A 22,827-nucleotide genomic window follows, 5' to 3' on the forward strand; every position below is an offset into this window, starting at 1 on the left:
TCGGGAAAGGAGACAGCACCATGAGCCTCCCGCGGCCGATGGGTTTCTTCTTTCTTGGCCTGCGGGGGCTGGAGGAGGAAGCTGCAGCAGCTACTATTTGTGCTGGGGGGGGGGTGAAAGAGAGAGAGAGAGACAGCCGGCCTGTGTGTAAGTGAGAGAATGCATTTGATTGAGAGCATGTGTGTGTGATTGAGAGAAACTGGTCAGAGAGCAGGTGTGCCCAATATGACGATACCCGGCGTATAAGACAACCCCCGACTTTTGAGAAGATTTTCTTGGGTTAAAAAGTCGTCTTATATGCCGGAAAATACGGTAACTTTGTTCAAACAAATGGTAATTGAACCCACTAGAGAAGGAACTATAGTCGACTTAGTGCTCACTAATGGAGATAATGTCTCTGATGTCCAGGTGGGTGCCCACCTCAGCACCAGTGATCATCAAACGGTATGGTTTAATATCACTAAAAGAATATGGAAAAGAAGCACAAAGACCCGAGTTTTACAGTTCAAAAACACGGACTTTGAAGAAATGGGGAAGTACCTAGAGGAAGAACTAAAAGGCTGGGAGAACGAGAGAGATGTGGATCAGCAGTGGACCAATCTAAAAGGAGCAATTACCAAGGCAACTACTCTATATGTTAAAAATGTAAAGAAAAGCAAAAGAAAAATGAAACCTATCTGGTTCTCAAAGGAGGTGGCTGACAAAATTAAGGCTAAAAAAACAGCATTCAAGAAATATAAAAGATCCCAAAGGGATGAGCACAAAGAACAATATTTGAGTCAACTGAGGGAGACGAAGAAACTAATCAAGTCGGCAAAAAGTCAAGCGGAAGAGAGGATTGCCAAGGAGATAAAGAATGGTAACAAAACATTTTTCAAATACATCAGTGAAGAGAGAAAGGTTCAAAGTGGTATAGTGAAATTGAAAGGTGGAAATGATCAATGCGTGGAGAGAGACGAAGAAATGGCAGAAATATTAAACGAATACTTCAGTTCTGTGTTCACTAAAGAGGACCCTGGAGAAGGACCATCTCTACATAACAAGAAACTGGAAGGAAGTGGAATAGATGAAAACCCCTTTACAGTAGAAAATGTATGGGAAGAGCTAAAGAATCTGAAAGTGGACAAAGCCATGGGACCTGATGGGAGCTCAGAGATGTGCTGGCGGGTCCGCTGTGTGACCTGTTCAATAGATCCCTAGAAACGGGAGTGGTGCCGAGTGATTGGAGAAAAGCGGTGATAGTCCCGCTTCACAAGAGTGGGAACAGAGAAGAGGCTGGTAACTACAGACCGGTTAGCCTCACTTCGGTGGTGGGAAAAGTAATGGAGTCACTGTTGAATGAGAGAATAGTGAACTATCTACAGTCCGGAGAATTGCTGGACCAGAGGCAGCATGGATTCACCAGGGGAAGATCCTGTCAGACAAATCTGATTGACTTTTTTGATTGGGTAACCAAGGAATTGGATCAAGGAAGAGCGCTCGATGTCATCTACTTAGATTTCAGCAAAGCTTTTGATACGGTTCCGCACAGGAGACTGGTGAATAAAACGAGAAGCTTAAGAGTGAGAGCCGAGTTGGTGACCTGGATTGCAAACTGGTTCACAGACAGAAGACAATGTGTGATGGTAAATGGAACTTTCTCTGAAGTGTGTTAAGTGGTGTACCTCAAGGATTGGTGTTGGGACCGGTCCTGTTCAATATCTTTGTGAGCAACATTGCGGAAGGGATAGAAGATAAGATTTGTCTTTTTGCGGCGACACTAAGATCTGCAACAGACTGGACACGCCGGAAGGAGTGGAGAGAATGAGACGGGATTTAAGGAAACTGGAAGAGTGGTCAAAGATATGGCAGCTGAGATTCAATGCCAAGAAGTGCAAAGTCATGCATATGGAGAGTGGAAATCCGAATGAACTGTATTCGATGGGGGGGAAAGGCTGATGTGCACGGAGCAGGAGAGAGACCTAGGGGTTATAGTATCTAATGATATAAAGTCTGCGAAACAATGCGACAAGGCGATAGCAAAAGCCAGAAGAATGCTGGGCTGCATAGAGAGAGGAATATTTATTTATTTATTTATTTATTTGTTTATGGTGTTTATATACCGGAGTTCCTGTATACAATATATATCACTCCGGTTCACAGTTAACAGTAATAACTACTGCCGGGTGGCAGTTTACATGGACAAATCTTGGAACAAATCAGAACACTTGATCTAAGTAATAAGAAAAAACAAACTAACTAGTCTCAACTTTAAACATATAAATAAGGCAATTTATAATCTTGGATAGATAAGGCAGAGAAACAATACATTAGAACCAAAGGACAGGGGTTGTTATATCTTCAAGCTCTTAGCTCTCTGGGAATGCTTGCAGGAAGAGCCAAGTCTTAGTTTCGCCTTAAAAGTTAGTTTCGCCTTAAAAGTAGTGTGGCACAGCTCAAGGCGGAGGTCTGGTGGTAGGGAATTCCAGAGGGACGGGCCCGCAGTTGATAGAGCGCGTTTTCTCAGGGAGGATTTTGCGGGCTGGGTAATCATTCTGTTTTGGTATGCACTTCTAGTCGGCTTATCCGAAGTATGTAGTTGCAGCTTGAAGGTTAAGTTGAGTGAGGATATGCTATGAAGGGCCTTATGCATCATCATGCTGCTTTTGAACTGTATCCTGTACTTAATGGGGAGCCAGTGGAGGTGCTGGAGGATCGGGGTGATGTGGTCTTTTTTTTTGGCGTTGGTGAGAATTCTTGCTGTGGCATTTAGTACCATCTGGAGGGGTTTGGTGGAGCAGGCGGGGAGTCCCAGCAGAAGTGAATTGCAATAGTCTAGTTTCGGAAGAATGATGGCTTGGAGTACTGTGCGGAAATCTCTGTAGCGTAGAAGTGGCTTTAGTTTCTTTAAAACTTGTAATTTAAAGAAGCATTCTTTGGTGGTGTTGTTAATGAATTTATTGAGTAAGAAAAGGGAAGTGATTATCCCCTTGTACAGGTCCTTGGTGAGGCCTCACCTGGAGTACTGTGTTCATTTCTGGAGACCGTATCTACAAAGAGACAGAGACAAGATGGAAGCGGTACAGAGAAGGGCGACCAGAAAGGTGGAGGGTCTTCATCGGATGTCATACGAGGAGAGATTGAAGAATCTAAATATGTACACCCTGGAGGAAAGGAGGAACAGGGGTGATATGATTCAGACCTTCAGATACTTGAAAAACTTTAACGATCCAAAGACAACAACAAACCTTTTCCGTCAGAAAAAAATCAGCAGAACCAGAGGTCATGAGCTGAGGCTCCAGGGAGGAAGACTAAGAACCAATGTCAGGAAGTATTTCTTCACGGAGAGAGTGGTGGATGCCTGGAATGCCCTTCTGGAGGAAGTGGTGAAGTCCAAAACTGTGAAGGACTTCAAAGGGGCATGGGATAAACACTGTGGATCCATCAGGTCTAGAGGACGTGTATAAAGAGGAGGCAGCAAAACACTGCACGGAGTGGCAGTAGCCACAGAGGCATTCAGTGAGCGGGATGCCAGAGGCCAGTAGTTGGTGTTCCACCTTCACGGATCGGAAGGATGGAGGGCTGCCATCTCCAAATTAAAAAAACAAAAAAAAAAACAGGGGTGGGGAAGAGTATGTAAAATTAACGGAGAGTTCATAGGCTATAGGTATTACCAATTATTAGGCTTATTCAATATTTGTTGATAGTTAATGTGGCTTTCAATGCATACTTCACTTTCAATGCATATCCAGCATAGCTCTCTGCTTCAACGGCAGGGGAGAAAAAAAACTAATACTTCATGCATATCCAGCATAGCTCTCTGCTTCAACAGCAGGGGAGAAGAAAAACTAATACTTCACGCATATCCAGCATAGCTCTCTGCTTCAACGGCAGGGGAAAAGAAAAACTAATACCTAACGCATATCCAGCATAGCTCTCTGCTTCAACGGCAGGGGAGAAGAAAAACTAATACTTCACGCATATCCAGCATAGCTCTCTGCTTCAACGGCAGGGGAGAAGAAAAACAACCAATAAGGGCTGAATAACATAGTCTGGGTAAACAAATAAGTATGGGTGTAGCTTGCTTGTTGCGGCGGTTACTACCCCTAACTAATCAAGCTTGATATTTCACTTGGATGCAGCTCCATCACTGCTCTCTGCATTAATGGTGGGGGTGAAAGGGAAATAGAACCAAGGGTTGCTAAGGAGCCACGAGAAACAGATAAGTATGAAAGGAAAAACTTTCATACTTATCTGTTTCTGTTTCCCGAGTCCTGGTAGCTTTACGAAAGCCTTCCACGAGAAGGTCTTTTCGTTCCAAATGGAAGAGGTTTACGACATGGTGCACTTCCATGTCCATAGACCCCTTCACCTGTTCCATGGCGAGGTTTCTGGACTATCTCTGGCACCTGTCAGAGTTAGGCCTGAAAACTTCCTCCATGCTGGATATGCGTGATACTTCACGCATATCCAGCATAGCTCTCTGCTTCAACGGCAGGGGAGAAGAAAAAAGGATTCGCACTCACAAAGCGGGGAGTAGCTGGTAGAGATGTGAATCGGAACTGAAATCCGAACCGATTCTGGTTCCGATTCACATCTCTAGTAGCTGGCTTGTTACGGCGGTTACTACCCCAAACCAAATAAGCCTGATACTTCACTTTCAATGCATTTCCAGCATAGCTCTCTGCTTTAACGGCAGGGGAGAAGAAAACTGATACTTCACGCATATCCAGCATGGCTCTCTGCTTCAACGGCAGGGGAGAAGAAAAACTGATACTTCACGCATATCCAGCATAGCTCTCTGCTTCAACGGCAGGGGAGAAGAAAAACTGATACTACACGCATATCCAGCATAGCTCCCTGCTTCAACGGCAGGGGAGAAGAAAAACAACCAATAAGGGCTGAATAACATAGTCTGGGTAAAACAAATAAGCATGGGTGTAGCTTGCTTATTGCGGCGGTTACTTCCCCTACTACCCCTAACTAATCAAGCTTGATATTTCACTTGGATGCAGCTCCATCACTGCTCTCTAATGGTGGGGGTGGAAGGGAAATAGAACCAAAGAGCTAAGAGAAACAGATAAGTATGAGAAAAAATGTGTGAAGCTTGCTGGGTAGACTGTATGGGCCGTTTGGTCTTCTTCTGCCGTCATTTCTATGTTTCTATGAAAGAAGTGTGAAGCTTGCTGGGCAGACTGGATGGGCCGATTGGTCTTCTTCTGCCGTCATTTCTATGTTTCTAAATCGCAAGGCCCCCAGCAGGGAAGCGACGAGTAAACGAGGCACATGGAGAAAAACTCACCCTTGCCCTCAGAAAACGACCCGGAGCCCCGGAAGCTGAGGGGGAACACTGCTGACAGCTTCCCCAGCCGGCCTTAAAAGACCCGGTCCCTCCTGCACCTCTTCTTACCTCAGCACTGAAGACTGTCAGCCAGCCGCAGTGAAAACAGCTCTTTTTTTTTTTTTTTTTTAAATTAAACTTTACCGAGACACAGAGAAAAGCTGTTGCAGGAGACAAGAGAGCAGCTGTAGCAGAGACATTGGTGAGTAGCCAGGAGCCCCTGGTCGTCAGACACCAAACTGTGACGGGCGAAACCCTGACAGGAATAGCCAATTCCCCGGACGCCCGGCTTCTACTGAGGGATGGCCCACGAAGGCGCCTAACACCTCAGGAAGCGACCGTAAACCAAAAAATTAAATTCAAACTAACTAAATAAAAAATATAACTAAAGACTAAAAATCCATGAACCTTCAGCTGGTCATCCTTGGCCAGTCCCACCTCTGTACCACCCGCTGGAGTCAGAGAAATACTGGGTGACTGCAGGTGGCACTCTAGTTATCTAGCAGCGCCCAAAGTTCTAATTGTTCTGTGACTCCATCTACTGGTAGGGATACATAACCCACTTTTCTAGACTGATCTGGGTATATTCAGGAATGGAGATCACAAGAGTGGAGAGGCTCAAACTGAGATTTCATGAGCCGCCCCAAAACTACGTTAAGGTCCCAAGCGGGGGCCGGAGGGTTGTGTTGAGATAGCGACATCCCCCACACCCTTATGAAACGCGGCTACCGCACTGACATACACCCTGATGGAGGAAGTTTTCAGGCCTAACTCTGACAGGTGCCAGAGATAGTCCAGAAACCTCGCCATGAAACAGGTGAAGGGGTCTATGGACATGGAAGTGCACCATGTCGTAAACCTCTTCCATTTGGAATGATAAGACCTTCTCGTGGAAGGTTTTCGTAAAGCTACCAGGACTCGGGACACCGACTCTGAAAGGTTAAGAGGTTGGAGTATTAACCTTTCAACGTCCAGGCTGTCAGGGATAGGGCCTGGAGGTTGGGGCGGCGAAGGCACCCGTCGTTCTGAGTTATCAGCAACAGATCCTTCCCCAGAGGAATGTGCCGGCGCACTGAGAAATCCTGGAGGATTGGGAACCACACCTGGCGTAGCCAGTGAGGGGCTATTAGAATCATTACTCCCTTGTCCCTCCGCAACTTCACGAGAGTCTTCGACAGGAGTGGAAGTCTTCGACATAGAGGAGACCGCTGGCCCGCGAGAGGGCGAAAATGTCCCTCTGTTGCGAGTGGTGGCTGCAAGTTAGAGAGCAGATGTTTTCTGCTTTGTGGTTGTGGACTGATGCAGAGGTCTATGTGAGGGTAACCCCAACACTGGCATATTGTGTCCGCTACAGTGGGGATGAGAGACCACTCGTGCGGATGAAACATGCGACTCAACTTGTCCACCAACACATTGTCCACGCCCAGCAAGAAGGTGGCTGTGAGGCACATCAAGTGGGAAACGGCCCACGCCCATATCTGTGCAGCTTCCTTGTCTCCTGCAACAGCTTTTCTGAACGGGCTCCCCCTTGCTTGTTGATGTACCACATCGCCACCTGATTGTCAGTTTGAATCAGGATGGCCTTGTTGGAAAGGCAATTCTGAAAAACCTTGAGGGCATATCTGATTGCCCGAAGCTCCAGGAAATTTATCTGGTGTTTGGCTTCCTCTGGAGACCAGGATCCCTGGGACTGTAGATCGCCGACATGAGCACCCTACCCTAGATTGGAGGCGTCTGTCGTCAAGGTAAGTTGAGGTTCTGGAGCCTGAAATGGAAGGCCTTGAAGTAGATTGGTGTGTTGTATCCACCAGGCAAGCGACGTGAACAATGATGGACATTGGCTGACAAGCTTGAAGCCACTGTGATTTTAAGGTCCACTGCATTACTCTCTTGGCTAGGTGGGCCATTGGAGTGACATGCACCGCAGACGCCATGTGACCCAGCAATATGAGGAAGTGACGAACAGTTGAGGATACTCGAGTCTGTAAATGATGCGCCAGGGAAACCAGGGTGAAAGTGCGATCTTGAGGGAGGAAGGCTTTCGCCTGTATAGTGTTTAGGTCGGTCCCTATAAAGGATAGGGTTTGGGATGGAACTATCTTGGATTTAGGATAGTTGATTAGAAACCTTAGGGAGATCAGGGTATAGAGAGTGAGACGCAAGGACCCCCATGTGGCTTGTTGAGTCAGAGCCCTTATCAACCAGTCGTCGAGATAAGGGTAGACATGGACGCCCTGACTCCTGAGGAAGGCTGTGACCACTACGAGGCACTTGGCAAAGACTTGTGGAGCGGATGCTAGGCCGAATGGTAGAACACGGTACTGGAAGTGGCGAGGGCCGACCAGGAATCGCAGGAATTTGTGATGAGATGGAATAATTGAGATGTGTGTGTATGCATCTTGGAGATTCAGAGAGCACAACCAATCCCCTCTTTGTAGAAGAGGAAGTAGAGAGCCCAAGGTCACCATCCTGAACTTCTCCCTTTGTAGATACTTGTTTAGGGCACAAAGGTCCAGGATTGGACGAAAGGAAAATTAGGTTCTTACCTTTGCTAATTTTCGTTCCTGTAGTACCATGGATCAGTCCAGACAGATGGGTTATGCCTCCCCCTCCAGCAGATGGAGTCAGAGAGAAAACTGAAAGCACCCCCTAGATATACTAGTGTGCCACCTGCGATCCCTCAGTATATGCGATATCAAAGCAGAAGTAAAAAACTAACCATCGCAAATGCCACCCCCAATAAATTTCCATAACTGAACGGATTGTAGTGCAAACTCGAGGTCAGATCAAATAGTAACCTCCGTGAACACAGACAAACAAACAGAACAGCAAGTTGTACAGTCAACAGAAAACACTGACAACCATACAGTGAAGAAAAAAAACACTTCATCCTTGGTGTGGAAACCAACTGGAAATATAAGAACACGAGCGGACTCCCAGAACACCGTGGGCGGGCGTCTGGACTGATCCATGGTACTACAGGAACGAAAATTAGCAAAGGTAAGAACCTAATTTTCCTTTCCCTGTACGTACCAGGATCAGTCCAGACAGCTGGGATGTACCCAAGCCGCCTCAACTGGGGTGGGACCCTGAGAGTCCCGCTCGAATCACGCTGCTACCAAACGACTGTGAGGACAGACCCCTGACATCCAGGCGATAGTGCCTGGCAAACGTATGCCAAGATTTCCAAGTGGCCGCCCTACATATCTCCTGGGAAGAGACCAATCGATTCTCAGCCCATGAAGTCGCCTGAGCACGCAACGAATGAGCCTTAAGCCCATCCGGAACAGGCTTACCGCAGCCAATGTAGGTGGATGCAATGGCCCCCTTCAACCATCGGGCAATCGTAGCCTTAGATGCTTGAAGACCCTTCTTGGGCCCATTCCACAACACGAAGAGATGATCCGACTTTCAAAAATCATTAGTAACCTCCAAATAACGCAGGAGAACCCGCCGGACGTCCAGGCGCCGCAAGTCCTTACCTTGGGGAGACCGCAAGTCCTCCGCCGAAAAGGAGGGTAGCTCAACCGTCTGGTTGACATGAAACGCCGAGACCACCTTAGGAAGAAAGGACGGCACGGTCCGTAAGGAAACCCCCGAATCAGAAATACGCAAGAACGGTTCTCTGCAAGAAAGAGCCTGAAGCTCCGACACCCTCCGAGCCGAGGAGATAGCCACAAGAAAAACCGCCTTGAGGGTCAGATCCTTCAACGAAGCCGAATGAATAGGCTCAAACGGAGCCGCACACAAACCACGGAGTACCAAATTCAAGTTCCAGGAAGGACAGGGAAGCCTAAGAGGAGGACACAAGTTCCTAACTCCTCGCAAGAACCGAGCTACATCTGGGTGACACGCAAGGGAGAACCCTTCCAGCTGACCTCTCAAGCATCCCAAAGCCGCCACCTGAACGCGAAGCGAATTATATGCCAAACCCTTCGTCAGGCCCCCCTGTAAAAACATGAGGATCTGAGGAACGGTCGAACGCTTAGGCGTAATACCCAAACCGGCGCACCAATCATGGAAAACCTTCCAAACCCTAGCATAAGCAAGCGTAGTAGAAGACCGACGCGCTCGAAGCAGGGTAGACACCACCGCATCCGAATAACCTCTCTTCCTCAACTGCTTCCGCTCATAAGCCAAGCCGCCAGACAAAAGCGATCCGCCAGTTCGAAAACTACCGGACCCTGACGCAGGAGATTGGGAAGATGACCTAACCGTAGAGGGCCGTCCACCGCCAGGTTGACGAGATCCGCGAACCACGGACGACGCGGCCATTCCGGAGCCACGAGAATCACCGGACCTTGATGGGACTCTATGCGTCGTAACACCTTCCCCACCAGGGGCCACGGTGGAAACACGTACAGAAGAATGTGACGGGGCCACGAAAGTACCAGCGCATCCACCCCTTCCGACACGTGCTCTCTTCTTCGACTGAAGAAACGCGCCGCCTTCGCATTTATCCGAGTCGCCATGAGATCCAAGTGCGGAGTCCCCCACCGCCGAGTGATGAGACCCATCGCCTCCGGGGAAAGCTCCCATTCTCCGGGATCCAGATGTTGACGACTGAGGTAGTCCGCCTGAACGTTGTCCATGCCGGCAATGTGGGAGGCCGCTAGCTGCGACACGTGGCGTTCCGCCCAGGCCATCAACAACGCGGCCTCTGTCGTCACCGCACGACTTTTCGTGCCTCCTTGTCGATTTATGTACGCCACTGTGGTCGCGTTGTCCGACAGAATCCGTACCGACCGGCCGCTTACCATGGGAAGTAGGTGACGCAAGGCCAGACGTACCACCCTGGTTTCCAAGCGGTTGATGGACCAAGTGGACTGGCGCGCTGTCCAGGTGCCCTGAACAGCTCGGGATTGGCAGACCGCCCCCCAGCCGGAAAGACTGGCATCCGTAGTCATCACCATCCAAGATGGGGGTTCCAGGGTCACTCCTTGGAGCAGGTTGTCCGGATTGAGCCACCAGGCGAGACTGGATCGGGCCTCCTCCAGTAGAGGGAGCTCCAGACCATAATCCTCTGATCTGGGATCCCAACGAGATAGCAGAGATCTCTGTAAGGGCCGCATATGCGCAAAAGCCCATTGCACCATCTCCATAGTAGATACCATATGCCCAATGAGCTGTAAATGATCCCACACCGTGGGAGTCGTGAGAGCCAGCAGGCGCCGTACCAGTGGTATGAGATTGAGCATGCGCTGATGAGGAAGAAAAACCTTGCCCACCAAGGTATCGAATCGCGTGGCCAAAAACTCCAGTTGTTGGGTCGGCTCGAGTCTGCTCTTCACGAAGTTGACTACCCGACCCAACGACTGAAGTTGACGCACTACCAGGGAAACTGCCCGTTTGCAAGCCGCATGCGACTTCGCCCGGATGAGCCAATCGTCAAGGTAAGGATGCACGAGTACTCCCTGCCGACGAAGAGAAGCCGCGACCACGACGAGCACCTTTGTGAATACTCGCGGCGCGGTGGCCAGGCCGAAAGGGAGGGCACAAAACTGATAGTGGGACCCTAGCACCATGAAGCGTAGGAACCTTTGATGACGCTCTCGGATACCAATGTGGAGATAAGCCTCCGTCAAGTCCAAAGAAGCCAAATATTCTCCCTTGTGGACGGCCGCAATGACAGACCGTAGAGTCTCCATCCGAAAGCGAGGCACTCGTAAGGCCTTGTTTACGCCTTTGAGATCCAGGATCGGTCGGAAGGTGCCCTCCTTTTTGGGAACCAGAAAATAAATGGAATACCGACCCGTCCGAAGCTGGTCCGGCGGGACCGGAGTCACCGCCCCCAGAGCCTGTAGGTGATCGAGCGTTTGAGCTATAGCCAGCCTCTTTTCTATCGGACCGCACGACGACACCAGAAAAAGATCCCGGAGGGGACGTGCAAAATCCAACTCGTAGCCGTACCGGACCACGTCGAGGACCCATTGATCCGAAGTTATTTTGACCCATTCCTCACAAAACCGGGACAGCCGACCTCCGATAACGGGAACGGAGGAATGGGCCTGCGCACCTTCATTGCGCGGGCTTAATGGCAGCGAAACTTTGTGAGGAGCCTCCACGTTGAGGCCTCCTGCCCCGAAAGGAAGGAGACCAGGACTGGGTTCTCGTAGCCTGTTGTCTCTGGGGAAAGGTACCACCTCGTCCCGCACGGAAACGCCGTTGACCCCGAAAACGAGCCCTAGCATTCCCAAACGCCCGTGATTGATGCGGCTTATCCTCTGGCAACTTATATACCTTGTTGTCGCCCAGGTCCTTAATAAGCTGATCCAGCTCCTCTCCAAAAAGCAACTTGCCCTTAAAGGGAAAGGAGCCTAATCTTGCCTTAGAGGTGGCATCCGCCGACCAACGACGGAGCCAGAGCAACCTCAGAGCCGAAACAGCCGATGACATGATGCGAGCCGAAGTACGCAACAAATCATATAAAGCATCCGTGGTATAAGCGACCGCAGCCTCCACACAATTTGCCTGCTCAGCCTCACCCGGAGGAAGCTCCTGCGTGGTCAGCAACTGCTGGACCCATCGCAGGTTGGCCCTCTGCACGAGGCTGCTGCACGCCGCTGCCCGGACACCTAGGGCCGCCACCTCAAAAATACGCTTCAGTAAGATCTCCAGCTTACGGTCCTGGAGATCTTTCAAAGCTATCCCACCCATAACAGGGATAGTCGTATGTTTAACCACCGCCGTGACAGCCGAATCCACCGCCGGTGTCTTTAGGAGTTCCAAGGCATCCTTAGGCAAGGGATATAGCTTTTCCATAGCTCGAGTGACCCTCAGAGAAGACTCTGGCAGCTCCCACTCCTTGGAAACGATCTGTAACACCTTGTGATGGAATGGGAAGGTCTGAGGAGGGGCCCGAATCCCCGCCATGGCGATATCCCCCGTAGAAGTATCAGCGTCCTGGGGGGGCGCCGTCAGCTCAAGCTCTTGCAAGACATGGAGGATAAGAGAGCTTAACTCCTCTTTGCCAAATAAACGCAGCACCTGGGGGTCATCCCCGTCCACGGACAGCTGTTCGTCCGCTGCCAGCAAATCCGAAGGCTCCTGGGGACTCAGAAACGGTTCCGCGTCCCCTGCGCCCTCAGCCCCCCCCCCCCCGCGGGCGGGAGACACTGGCCCCGGAGGACCCCATGCCCGACGGATTCCCCTGGGGCAAGGAAGGTTTAGGGATCTTGGGGGGAGAAGGGACCTCTGCTTCCCAACCAGATTCAGCCTGTAAAAACGCCTTGTGCATCAGGAGCACAAAATCGGAAGAAAAAGGCACCGATCGTTTTAAATTCCTGGCAACGGCCCCTGAAGGAGGAGGGGGGCGGGGGCTTCCCAAATCGGTCGGGGACCTCAGATTTCGCTCGCCCGGGGAGGGGGGAGGGGAGGTTTCTTCCTCCGATGCCTCCGAGTCTGCCTGCCGCGTGGCCAAGATGGCCGCCACACTCCTCCCCGATGGAGGAGGGGCAGAAGAGCGGCTGCTAGCAGCGCTGCGATGCCGCGGCGAAGGAGGCAGGGAAAGATCGCTGCGGGCAGCGCTCGGCCCCCGGGAGGGTCCCTTGTCCCCGGGGAGACATCGGGGACAGAGGCCCTCCCTGGAGAGTCGCGCCCCCGCTCCAGCACAGGCCACACAGGCCGAAGATCGCGGCATCACGGGCAGAAAATGGAGCCCTGAAGAAAAAAGGCGCCAAAACCGAGGTGAGTGCTAACCCCTCACCAGCCCAGTGCGCCGGGTGACTAAGCCACCCTGTCCGGGGTCCGCAGAGGCTCTGGCAGGCCGGGGTGGAAGGAACAAACCCACTGCCTGTTGCCAACAGGACTGAAGTGTCTCAATTCAAAAGTTCCTTTTTTTTTTTTTTTTTTTTAAACCCCCTTCAGGGTTGGGACCCCTGGAATTGGGGGGGGGGAGGGTGACCGGCCCACCGGTAAGCTCTCCCCCAGCCTCAAGGACCGTCTAGCCCGGGAACGTTCATAGGGTAGGTCCCTATGTGCCTGCCCCACACTGAGCCCAAACCGCGCTGCGCACGACCAAACAACACAACACAGACAGGACAGAGAGAAGAAAACCAAATGATCTGTCCCCCTAATAAAATGTTTTGTTTTTCTTTTCCCCCAGTACGAACACACTGACCAGGGCAGGACCGCAGGGTTATGCCTCTCAATCTGCTGGAGTCAGAGAATATACTGAGGGATCGCAGGTGGCACACTAGTATATCTAGGGGGTGCTTTCAGTTTTCTCTCTGACTCCATCTGCTGGAGGGGAGGCATAACCCAGCTGTCTGGACTGATCCTGGTACGTACAGGGAATGCCACCTGACTTTTTTGGGATGAGTAAATACCAGGAATAGAACCCTTGCCACTGTTGGGAGAGGGGTACTGGTTCTATTGCCCGGGACTGGAAGAGGGTTGAGACCTCCTGTTCTAGAAGGGGAGAGTGGTCTGACAATCCCGTCAGCCGAGGTGGGGAGTCCGCCGGTACAGTCAGGAAGTTGAGGTGGTAACCGTGAGTGACGACAACAAGCACTCACTGATTGTTGGTGACCATGTGCCAAATGTTGGTGAAGTGGCACAATCGGCCGCCGACCAGTACAGATGGAAGAGGAGGTTGGCATATACTCTCTAGGAAGGAGTCAAAACCTGACACTGGACTTGGCTGAGGAGTTGGCTGTGCCTTCTGAGGTCAGGATTGTCTAGACTGACCTTTTGATAAGGTTTGGAAGGGCGACCTCAGGAAGCCGGAGGATAATACGTTCGTGGTTTGTAGGCTGGCCTCTTAGAATCTCATCTGAGTAGCCTCTTGGAGGTGGACGAGAAATCAGCAGGCACTGAAGAAAGTTGATGCAGCGTTTCATAGTGGTCCTTTAACTGCGCCACAGTCTCCTGGATCTTGTCTCCGAAGAGATTATCACCAGCACAGGGCAGGTCAGCCAACCTGTCCTGTGCCTCTGGTCTTAGGTCGGAGGATTTCAACCAGGCCCACTTTTCTTGCACTAATCCCTGCTGCGGACACCCTAGAGGCAGTGTCAAATATGTCGGTGGCAGAATTCCAGATGGCGGTATGGGTATCTGTGTTTCCTCGCCGTCCAATGACAAAGGTATTGGCATCGAAGAAAGAGGGCATACCGGTGTCTTTGGTTCCAGCGGTGGAAAGGCACCAATCAACGGATCCAGTCTACCCAGTAGCGGTGCGAGCGCCATGGGAATCGGATCGGTGACCGGCTTGGGCACTGGTACTGGCATCGATGGAGGCTGGAAGCCCTGCAGTGCCTTACCAATGACCTCTTGGATCATCCGATCCAATTCCTCACAAAGCCTGGGGCGTGTAACCCCGGCTCCGGAGTAGGAGGCAATATAGGCGTAGCTGGAGGGTCCACCGGTAAAAGTGGAGAACGTCTTGGTGACCCAGTCGCAGAGGAGGATGGGGCATTCCCTAAACGGAATTTCTTTGTCGGTGGCTCTGTCGACGCCAATGCCGAGGGCTTGACTGGGTGTCGACGCTTTTCATGATGTTCTCCTTGGTCCTTCCCCTGAGGCGATGAGGAAGAAGTCGACATCTTCGGAGTAGTCGATGCGGGTCGGGCAGCACCGGTGTCCCGCTGCTGGCGAGAGATCGATGGCACCGGCCCAAACTAAGTCGAAGCGGTCGATGGAGTCGGGGGATTTTGAATGAAAAAGAAACTCCATCTTTTCTAAGTGGGCTTTAAGGCTCTTCGGCATCATTTGGGCACATTTGGTGCAAGTTAGGGCATCATGGCCGGACCCCAAGCACAATACACAAACTCTATGCGGGTCTGTGATGGACACTGTCTGAGGACAATCGGGGCACCGACGAAAACCCAATGCCATGGCTTCGACAAAGACTTATCCGCTGAGCGTTTGATGGCTGGTAGGCCCCGAAGGGGAAACTAGACGGGAATCGACCACAAATGAGGGTAAAAGTCTTACCTTTCGACTGCAGAGTACCGATATCGATAGGGGTACCCCTGTGGGGTAGAATTTTTTGAAAAATTTTAAAGAAGTTTCATGAGGAAAATTCCTGTCAGGAATCTCTAGAGAGCTCCTTAACCCGCGTGGCTACTGCTGCACGGAAAAAAAGAGACTGAAGGGGGACCCCTGCTGGATGCAGGGTTAGTGCTATGCGGGGCATGCCCAGTAGGCGCCAGTCAAAGTTCTAGAAACTTTGACAAAAGTGTTCCGTGATTGGGCTCCATCCTGTGATGACACCCATATGTGAGGACTAACATCCTGCTTGTCCTGTGAGAAACACAAGATTTCAGTTTTTTGCAGACTAATCCATTCCTTTATACAGAGGAGAAGGATACCACTGGCTGAGAAAACTCAACCTAGTAAAGAGGTACTGTACAGCATGACTACCTCTCAGCTACATGAGCTCTGTGGGGCTTCATAGACCACAGCTGCATTGGAGCTCCAACTTGTGTTCCCCTCAATAGTTAAATACTATGTCCTTTTACTCTGTACTTCTCCTCTTATATATATATTCTCTTTTTGCTTCTCCCTCTGCTCCCCTTTCCCTGTTTTTTGAATTTCATTTAGTTCCATATGACGTACCCACAAATACCGGTATAGAAAAGCTATTAAATAAATATAAAGGCTTTCTTGCTGGTATACAGCCAGTCTATTCCAGTATGATGTTTCCTAGTTGCCACTTGACTCAGCTATCCCCAACAAATAATGTATTCTAATGGTGTCTTGCAAGATCTGGTCCCTATACAAGATAAGGTCTAAAATTTCATTTCATGAAAACAAACGGATAGCACAGAGCTGCTGACCAGCCAATTGCATACACTTAATTGTACAATGGTATTGGGCTGATCTGGCTGGTAACTCAGGTTTGGGAGGCAGTTATAGTTTATAAAGATCTGGAAGCATTATATTTATTAAAAAAGAAACCAAGGGGGTGCATTGTGAAATCCTAGATATTGAGAGCATTTATTCCATACACGAACATAAGTGATGGGGAGAATTTGGGAGAAGGATTTCATTTATTATGATCTCATGTGCCATGAATATCTAGGATAACAGTGAGTGTAAAGCCAAGAACTAGACCCACAATTGACAGAACTCTTACTACCTTGCAGGACATTGATTTAATTGACATTTTGTGGAGACAAGATATTGATCTGGGTGCTGGGAGAGAGATTTTCAACTATAGCCACAGGCAGAAGGAGAATGATGTGGGCAAAGAGCCGAGTGATGGCAGTGAGTATGGGGACAACTGGAGGAGCAGAGAAGAAATCCTTGACACAAGTCAGCTAGTGGATGGAGAGACTGGGGAGAGCATTCCAGTCCAGGTAATACTATGTAATCCTTTCATGTACTCCAAAATTACTTCTGGTATTGTGGGAGCTAAGAACTTCATAGTGAATGGGTCTTGATGCTATGTTAGTTAAGCCCTGCAGACCACCTCTAAAATTCATAGGCTGTTTACCTATCACTTATTGCTGTTGATGGGCTATAGGTAGTCTTCTAACCAAAGAAGAGCAGTTAGATCATGAGGAGGATGGAGGAGTGTGAGATTGTATTGCTATTTATTTATTAAAAATACTTTCAGGGTGCATTATCTAAGCGGCTTACAGATAACATTCATAATTTTTTTTAAAAAGTACATAAAACCATAGAATAATTACTAGTAAAAAACACATGATGCCAAAAAAACTTATGTTCTGTGTAGTATGCGTATCCATGACAGATAAGATTCTAGTAGGAATTTGTGCATATTCCTTTTCCTACTACAGGGAATTGGCTTGGAGGATCAGACAACCTTGTCCCTGGAGGAATGCTTACAACTCCTAGAAGCCACTTTTCCTTTTGCAGAAAACTCTGAGGTGAGTTTTGGAAAAACTTGTGAATTGTTCTTGTTACTAATATGACAGAATCCTGGAATATAGATTTTCTGAGACATTCTGTATTTTACTAAGTGATCTTAGGGTGAAGCTCTTGGAATAGAGTCAAAGGCTCAGAATATCAAAGCCCAAGAGAGAAATGTCTGCAGTGTCGTCATGTTTCTGTTTTTGATTTGTTGCTTTTATACTAAACACACTCCCACTCTCCAAAAGTTATGAACATCTGTCCCCCTTCTTGCACCAGCTGTACAACTGAATCATATCTGGACTGATGCTGTTTTTTTGTTTTGTTTTTTTTTAGCTTCCAGCTGCAGCTTCCCCTGGTTTAATAGAAGTTGTGCCCAGAACAAGCGAGGGCCTGACCTCTGCTACTTCTGACCACGTCCTTTCACCTCTGCTTCCTGATCCAGAGTCCACCCTTGACCTGGAGCAACAGTGGCAAGATCTCATGTCTATAATGGAAATGCAGGTGAGTTGCAAGCTCATTCACTATGAGCTCGGGATTCCTCTCTGGCTCTTCTTCCACGCTTCAGCGGTGGTTGGGGGTGGGTAATTGCTAAGTGTATTTGCTTTGACCAGTGGTAGATCTGGTTACAGAGGTGTTACGATTTGGATATAGTGTGGGTTTCTTTGTTTAAGGACAGTGACATTTATTGACAGAGCAAGGAGCTTGACATATCTCAGGTCTCCTGTGGCATTGTTGCTTTCTTTTCTCTTTTGGCCTTTCATAGTTGCCAGGTTTGCTAGCAGGAGATGTTAACCAATCAGGAAAGTTCGCTGCTGTGCAGTGGGTTTTACTTTGCTGATCCGCTTTGTTTCTGTACAGGCTGTTGCAGTGAATCATACTGCCACTGAATCTCTGTACAACAGCACAAGTGGAGATCTGCTTCCAGTGAACTATAGCTTTCCTCTAAGCACTGCAATCCACCAGAATGTCAGCTTGCATCAGGCCCTGTTAACCAGCTGCACCCCAGCATTCTCTTCCTTCTTCAGTGGAGAGATGGAGACCTTGTCCATGACTTCCAGTTCTGCTTTCCTCCAGCTATCTCCTCACAACTCCACTAATCTCAACTCAACCTTTGGTACTACCAACATGAGTGAGGCCCTCTTTCAGCCACAAGTGAATAGCACAGCCAATGAGACATCTGTCCCTGTAGTACTAGATCCTTTGGGGGGACTTCTGGATGAAGCTCTGCTTGATGAGATCAGCTTAATGGACCTGGCCTTAGAAGAAGGCTTCAGTCAAGTGCAGACTTCCCAGCTGGAGGAAGAATTTGATTCTGACTCTGGGCTTTCTCTGGATTCAAGCCATAGTCCTGCCTCTCCTAGCAGCTCAGAGTCCTCTTCTTCCTTGTCCTCATTTTCAGAAGAAGGTGCTGTAGGCTATACTTCAGACTTTGAAACTGTGGATTTTGAGGAAACAGAAGGGGCTGTTGGGTACCAGCCAGAGTTTAGTAAGTTTTGCTGCATGAATTACCAGAATTCTTTAAATTTCCAATATGTGCCTCATCTAGAATATGTTGGTCACAACCACACCTACAACATGGCACCAGAAGCCTTGGAAAATGAGATGCCCCACTTCTTCCCTGTAGGGAAGAAGGCCAGAAAGGAGAAAGAGGCTGAGTTTATGGATAGGCAAATGAGTCGGGATGAGCACAGAGCCAGAGCTATGAAGATCCCTTTTACCAATGAGAAGATCATCAACTTGCCTGTGGAGGCATTTAATGAAATGCTAGCCAAATACCAGCTGAGTGAAATGCAGCTCAGCCTTGTACGTGATATCAGAAGAAGAGGTAAAAACAAGATGGCAGCTCAGAACTGCCGCAAGAGGAAACTAGACACCATCCTGAACCTGGAGCATGGTCTGGAAGATCTTCAACGTGACAAGACTAAACTCCTGAAAGAGAAGGTTGAATTCCTTAAGTCTATACAGCAAATGAAGCAGAAGGTACAGAACCTATACCAGGAAGTGTTTGAGGGCCTTAGGAATGAGAATGGCCAGCCCTATTCCCCTAATCGCTATGCACTGCAATATGCCAGTAATGGAAGTATAATCTTAATGCCCCGCATATTGGCAGATCAGCAGGGCAGACGCCGGGACAAGAAACAGGACAGGAGGAAGTGAGTAGTATGGGCCTAGTCAGAAACCATTACACAATGGAGAAGGGCAGGGTTGTATTATGGGAACTTCCAAGTCTCCTAGCAATTATTATCTTCTGAAACTTGACTGCAGTGGTTTAGTGGATGGGGACAGGACTCCAAGAAGGGTGACAGTCCTATTTGTGAACTTTCCAACTGTGTTCCCTGGAGAGGCTGAAGCTGGAGACTGGACAAGGCAGTGGCTAAGCCCAGGAGGCCCTTCAGTGCTAGAGATGAGGAGAGAGCAGTGGGGATCTGGCTAAAATGAGTTGTTACATTCAAAACGGTGACAGCATTTTGCCAGTTTCTATCTGATTTCTAGATTTCTCTGGCTTTAACTGAATGTAAAGATTGTTTAAAGGAGAGGTAGTTGGGGAAGGTGGGGTTCTGAAACGTATTCTTACTTATATCAACATAGGTTAATGGCGGGTGGGATTAAATTGTGAAAGAACATTGACATCCAAATAAGTACCATGTGGGAAGGCACTGTTTCCTGTAGTGGGTTTCACTGAGCAGCTTGCAGACTGAGGCACACTCCTGTGTTAAGGTGAGGTGGGATACAGTTTGATCGGGTAAGAGAGAAGGGGTGCTGTGGTATTCTTGGGAGCTATCAGCCTTTGTCTCCCTTGCCTTAAATCTGCAGTTTAAGTATTTAGTTGAGATGGGATGTGCTGGAAGAGTTTATACAGAGGAGAGGAAGCTGCTGAGGGAATTATGTTCCAAGCTTGAATGGCCTGTGGATAGGTTTTGCCAGCCAATATACTTTTCAGGGTGTAGCATCTGGTCCTGTAGGCTTGGACATACACCTGGGAAGTAACAGTATGGTGCAAAGCCAAGCTTGGCAGGGAAGTGAGAAGGGGGTCTGGGATTCCAAGCTATGAAATTCTAGCCTTTTATTCTGTGTGGCTAATGCTTCTGCACGCTGAAGGCCCATTGTTAATGCTATGGTTATGGAAATTAAGAACAAGTAGCTATTGTGGGCATTTGAAAAGCAGTATCTGTACTGAGACCCACCACTAATGTTCCTTAACTAGTGTGAAAGGTAGGACAAGGGCCAGGGCTGCAACTTCCAGGGGCCACCAGTAGAGTAGATATCAGTGGAAGAGTAGTTGTGGTGCTTCCTGCAAAATAAAGGCTCTACAAAACAAAACTGCTGAATTTTTAAGTTGTCAGTTAGCTCGGTACACTGGGTGCCAGGTAAATAATGCTGTATGTAGGGTGTGACATAGATCCATGCAAGTCTAAGGAAATTTAATGTTTTGTGGCTGCAGCTGAATAAAAAGCTTGTGTGTTAGATCACTCCGATGTAGTGTCTGGCCTTCAGTCCCTTCAGATAGAGCCTGCAAAGGCTACTGGCCTGCTGAAGCAGCAAAGTATTGGTTCCAAAACGTATTCTATAAATCTGTTAATATTTCAAATCTGTCTGCACTGTGTATAAGACCAAGCACAGAAAAGGATTTCCTTTTCCTTCTGCTCCACCGGTCCAGAAACTATGGGTATATCCTCTCATCCAGCACAAATGGAGGCAGAGTTCTAAAAACTTTTTTTTTTAAATAAATGATGCTTAGAACACATTCAACCAGTGTTCTCTGCTTCCAGCTGTTGGATGGGAGTTTAGAGTTTTTGCTCTTATAGCTGAATAAGAGGCTTTATTGTTTAATACTTTTCAGCACCTTTACTAGTGTCAAAGTGCTTTAGATTGTGACCATGCTCCTGCAGACTGTTCTCCTGCAGGGAGGCAAGCCCTAGAGACTAATTTATTCGCTCCTTTGCTGTTTTGCATTGTAAGGAGAAGTCTCTACTCTCTAAATTCCTGTGTCCTGCCACAGCTGAGAGTGGTTTTTTTCCACCCTGTCTGAGAAGGTTGGTTGTTGCAGCGGTTGCGGGGCACAGCCTTTTTCCACTGAAGGATCCTTATGCTCTCTGTACTGCAGTAAAGCTGAATTGCCTGAACTAAACACTTCAGCATCAGTAAAGAAGGTAATCGATGGGGTTGTCAAGCAAGAGCCCTTGTTGAGGACAGCTTCGGTTTTGGGGGAGCAGTCAGTGGCAGCCATTCTGACGGCTGCCTCAGACGCGGTGGCCATTTTGATTGATACACGGAGAGGGTTGTCATCAAGGGGAGGTCCTGTTTTAAGCCAGGGACCTCCCAAGTTACTTCCTGGTCTTCATTTTTTTTAAAATCTGATTTGAAGCAGGAATCCCCTGGAAGTAGTGCTAGGTTTTTTTTTCTCCTGAGTTTGTTTTTACATCAGGCATTTCATGCCTTACAGGAGGGGCATGATATTTCAGAGCCTGCCCATAGTGATTTGTCTGCTGAGACTTTAAGATCTCAAAATAGAAAAAGGATAAATGCTGAGTATCTTTTTCTATGGATTTGGACTCTCCTCATTTTAGGATGGAGAATGAGAAAGGAGGAAATGTTTTTGAATCTTAGAAGAAGGTGAGATTAATTCAACAGATCAGACTGTTACATAAAGAGGAAATGTCTGCTTTACTGTCGCAGGTACTTGCTGCTTTGGGTCTCGAGGAGCATACATTTGAAGAGCTCTAGTTTGGGATCCAATCCTTAGGGGCACACGCAGATCTGCCTCTACCTTTCCATTCCATCCAGAGATTGAGGCTATGATTATGGCTGTGGGATTCTCCAGAGGCTGGATATAGACGTCTGAGAATTTTTTAATAGATTGTACCCATTCCCCTCTGAGGTTCTGGATCATCTATTTCAACAGCCTAAGGTTGGTGTGACAGTTGCTGCTGTTGCTAGGAAGACTACTATTCCTGTGGAAGGAGGTGCTTTCCTTTGTGATGCTCAAGATAGAAAGTTAGAGGCAGTACTTTAGAACCTCTTCTCTTCAGTTTCTTTGGTTCTACAGGGAGCAGTTCGTGAAAGTTACGTTGCCGGATCTCTGCTTCATTGGATTCAGCAGTTGTCTGAGATTTCTAGTTCAGCAAAGCTAGAATCGGCTACGGCTAGATCTTTGGCTCTTTAAGTGGGTGCCAGAAGGCTTCTTTGGTTAAGAAACTGGTCGGCTGATTCTTTATCAAAGGCTAGGCTTTCTCCTTTAACTTTTAGAGGTAAATACCTATATGGAGAAGAGCTGGATGGTTAAATGAGAAATTTAGGAGATACAAAGGTTCAGAAATTACCCGAGGATAAGGTTAAACCTAGTTTCCATCTTTATATTTATTTATTTGTAGAGATTTATATATTGTCGTTCAGTATTGCCATCACAATGGTTTACATGGTTCTATTAAGTTAACAATTTTATAAACATACTATGTGCAAAGTATTGTTAGAGGAGTCATGGGGAAATTAAAATTAACAGCGGTCTAACATGTTGGTTAGGATTTGCATAGTAGTGTTGCTTTCATAACTGTTTACAATTTATTTTAAGTTAATGAGCTCGAGAAGTTGTTAGCCATGTTATAAGAAAGAAGATAGGGGTTAGATAACGGGGTTAACAGCGTAGCTTAGTTTAACAGTGTAACTCACATAATACAGTTTAACAGTGG

The 22,827-nt window shown here is 48.2% G+C and overlaps 1 protein-coding gene across 2 annotated transcripts in view; it reads left to right on the top strand.

Annotated features, from left to right (window-relative positions):
• The window catches only part of LOC115074348 (endoplasmic reticulum membrane sensor NFE2L1-like), a 266,568-nt gene extending 245,969 nt beyond the window's left edge, over positions 1-20,599 (top strand). For both annotated transcript variants that reach the window (XM_029573699.1, XM_029573700.1), the window contains exons 4-7: positions 16,408-16,620; positions 17,065-17,154; positions 17,474-17,641; positions 17,999-20,599. In XM_029573699.1, the coding sequence (XP_029429559.1) occupies positions 16,408-16,620; positions 17,065-17,154; positions 17,474-17,641; positions 17,999-19,297 (1,770 nt within the window). In that variant the 3' untranslated portion in view covers positions 19,298-20,599. The remainder of the gene's footprint in view (positions 1-16,407; positions 16,621-17,064; positions 17,155-17,473; positions 17,642-17,998) is intronic.
• The last annotated feature ends 2,228 nt before the right edge of the window (positions 20,600-22,827 follow it).

The sequence above is a fragment of the Rhinatrema bivittatum genome, chromosome 12, assembly GCF_901001135.1.
Source record: "Rhinatrema bivittatum chromosome 12, aRhiBiv1.1, whole genome shotgun sequence".
In the NCBI taxonomy this organism is placed as follows: domain Eukaryota; kingdom Metazoa; phylum Chordata; class Amphibia; order Gymnophiona; family Rhinatrematidae; genus Rhinatrema; species Rhinatrema bivittatum.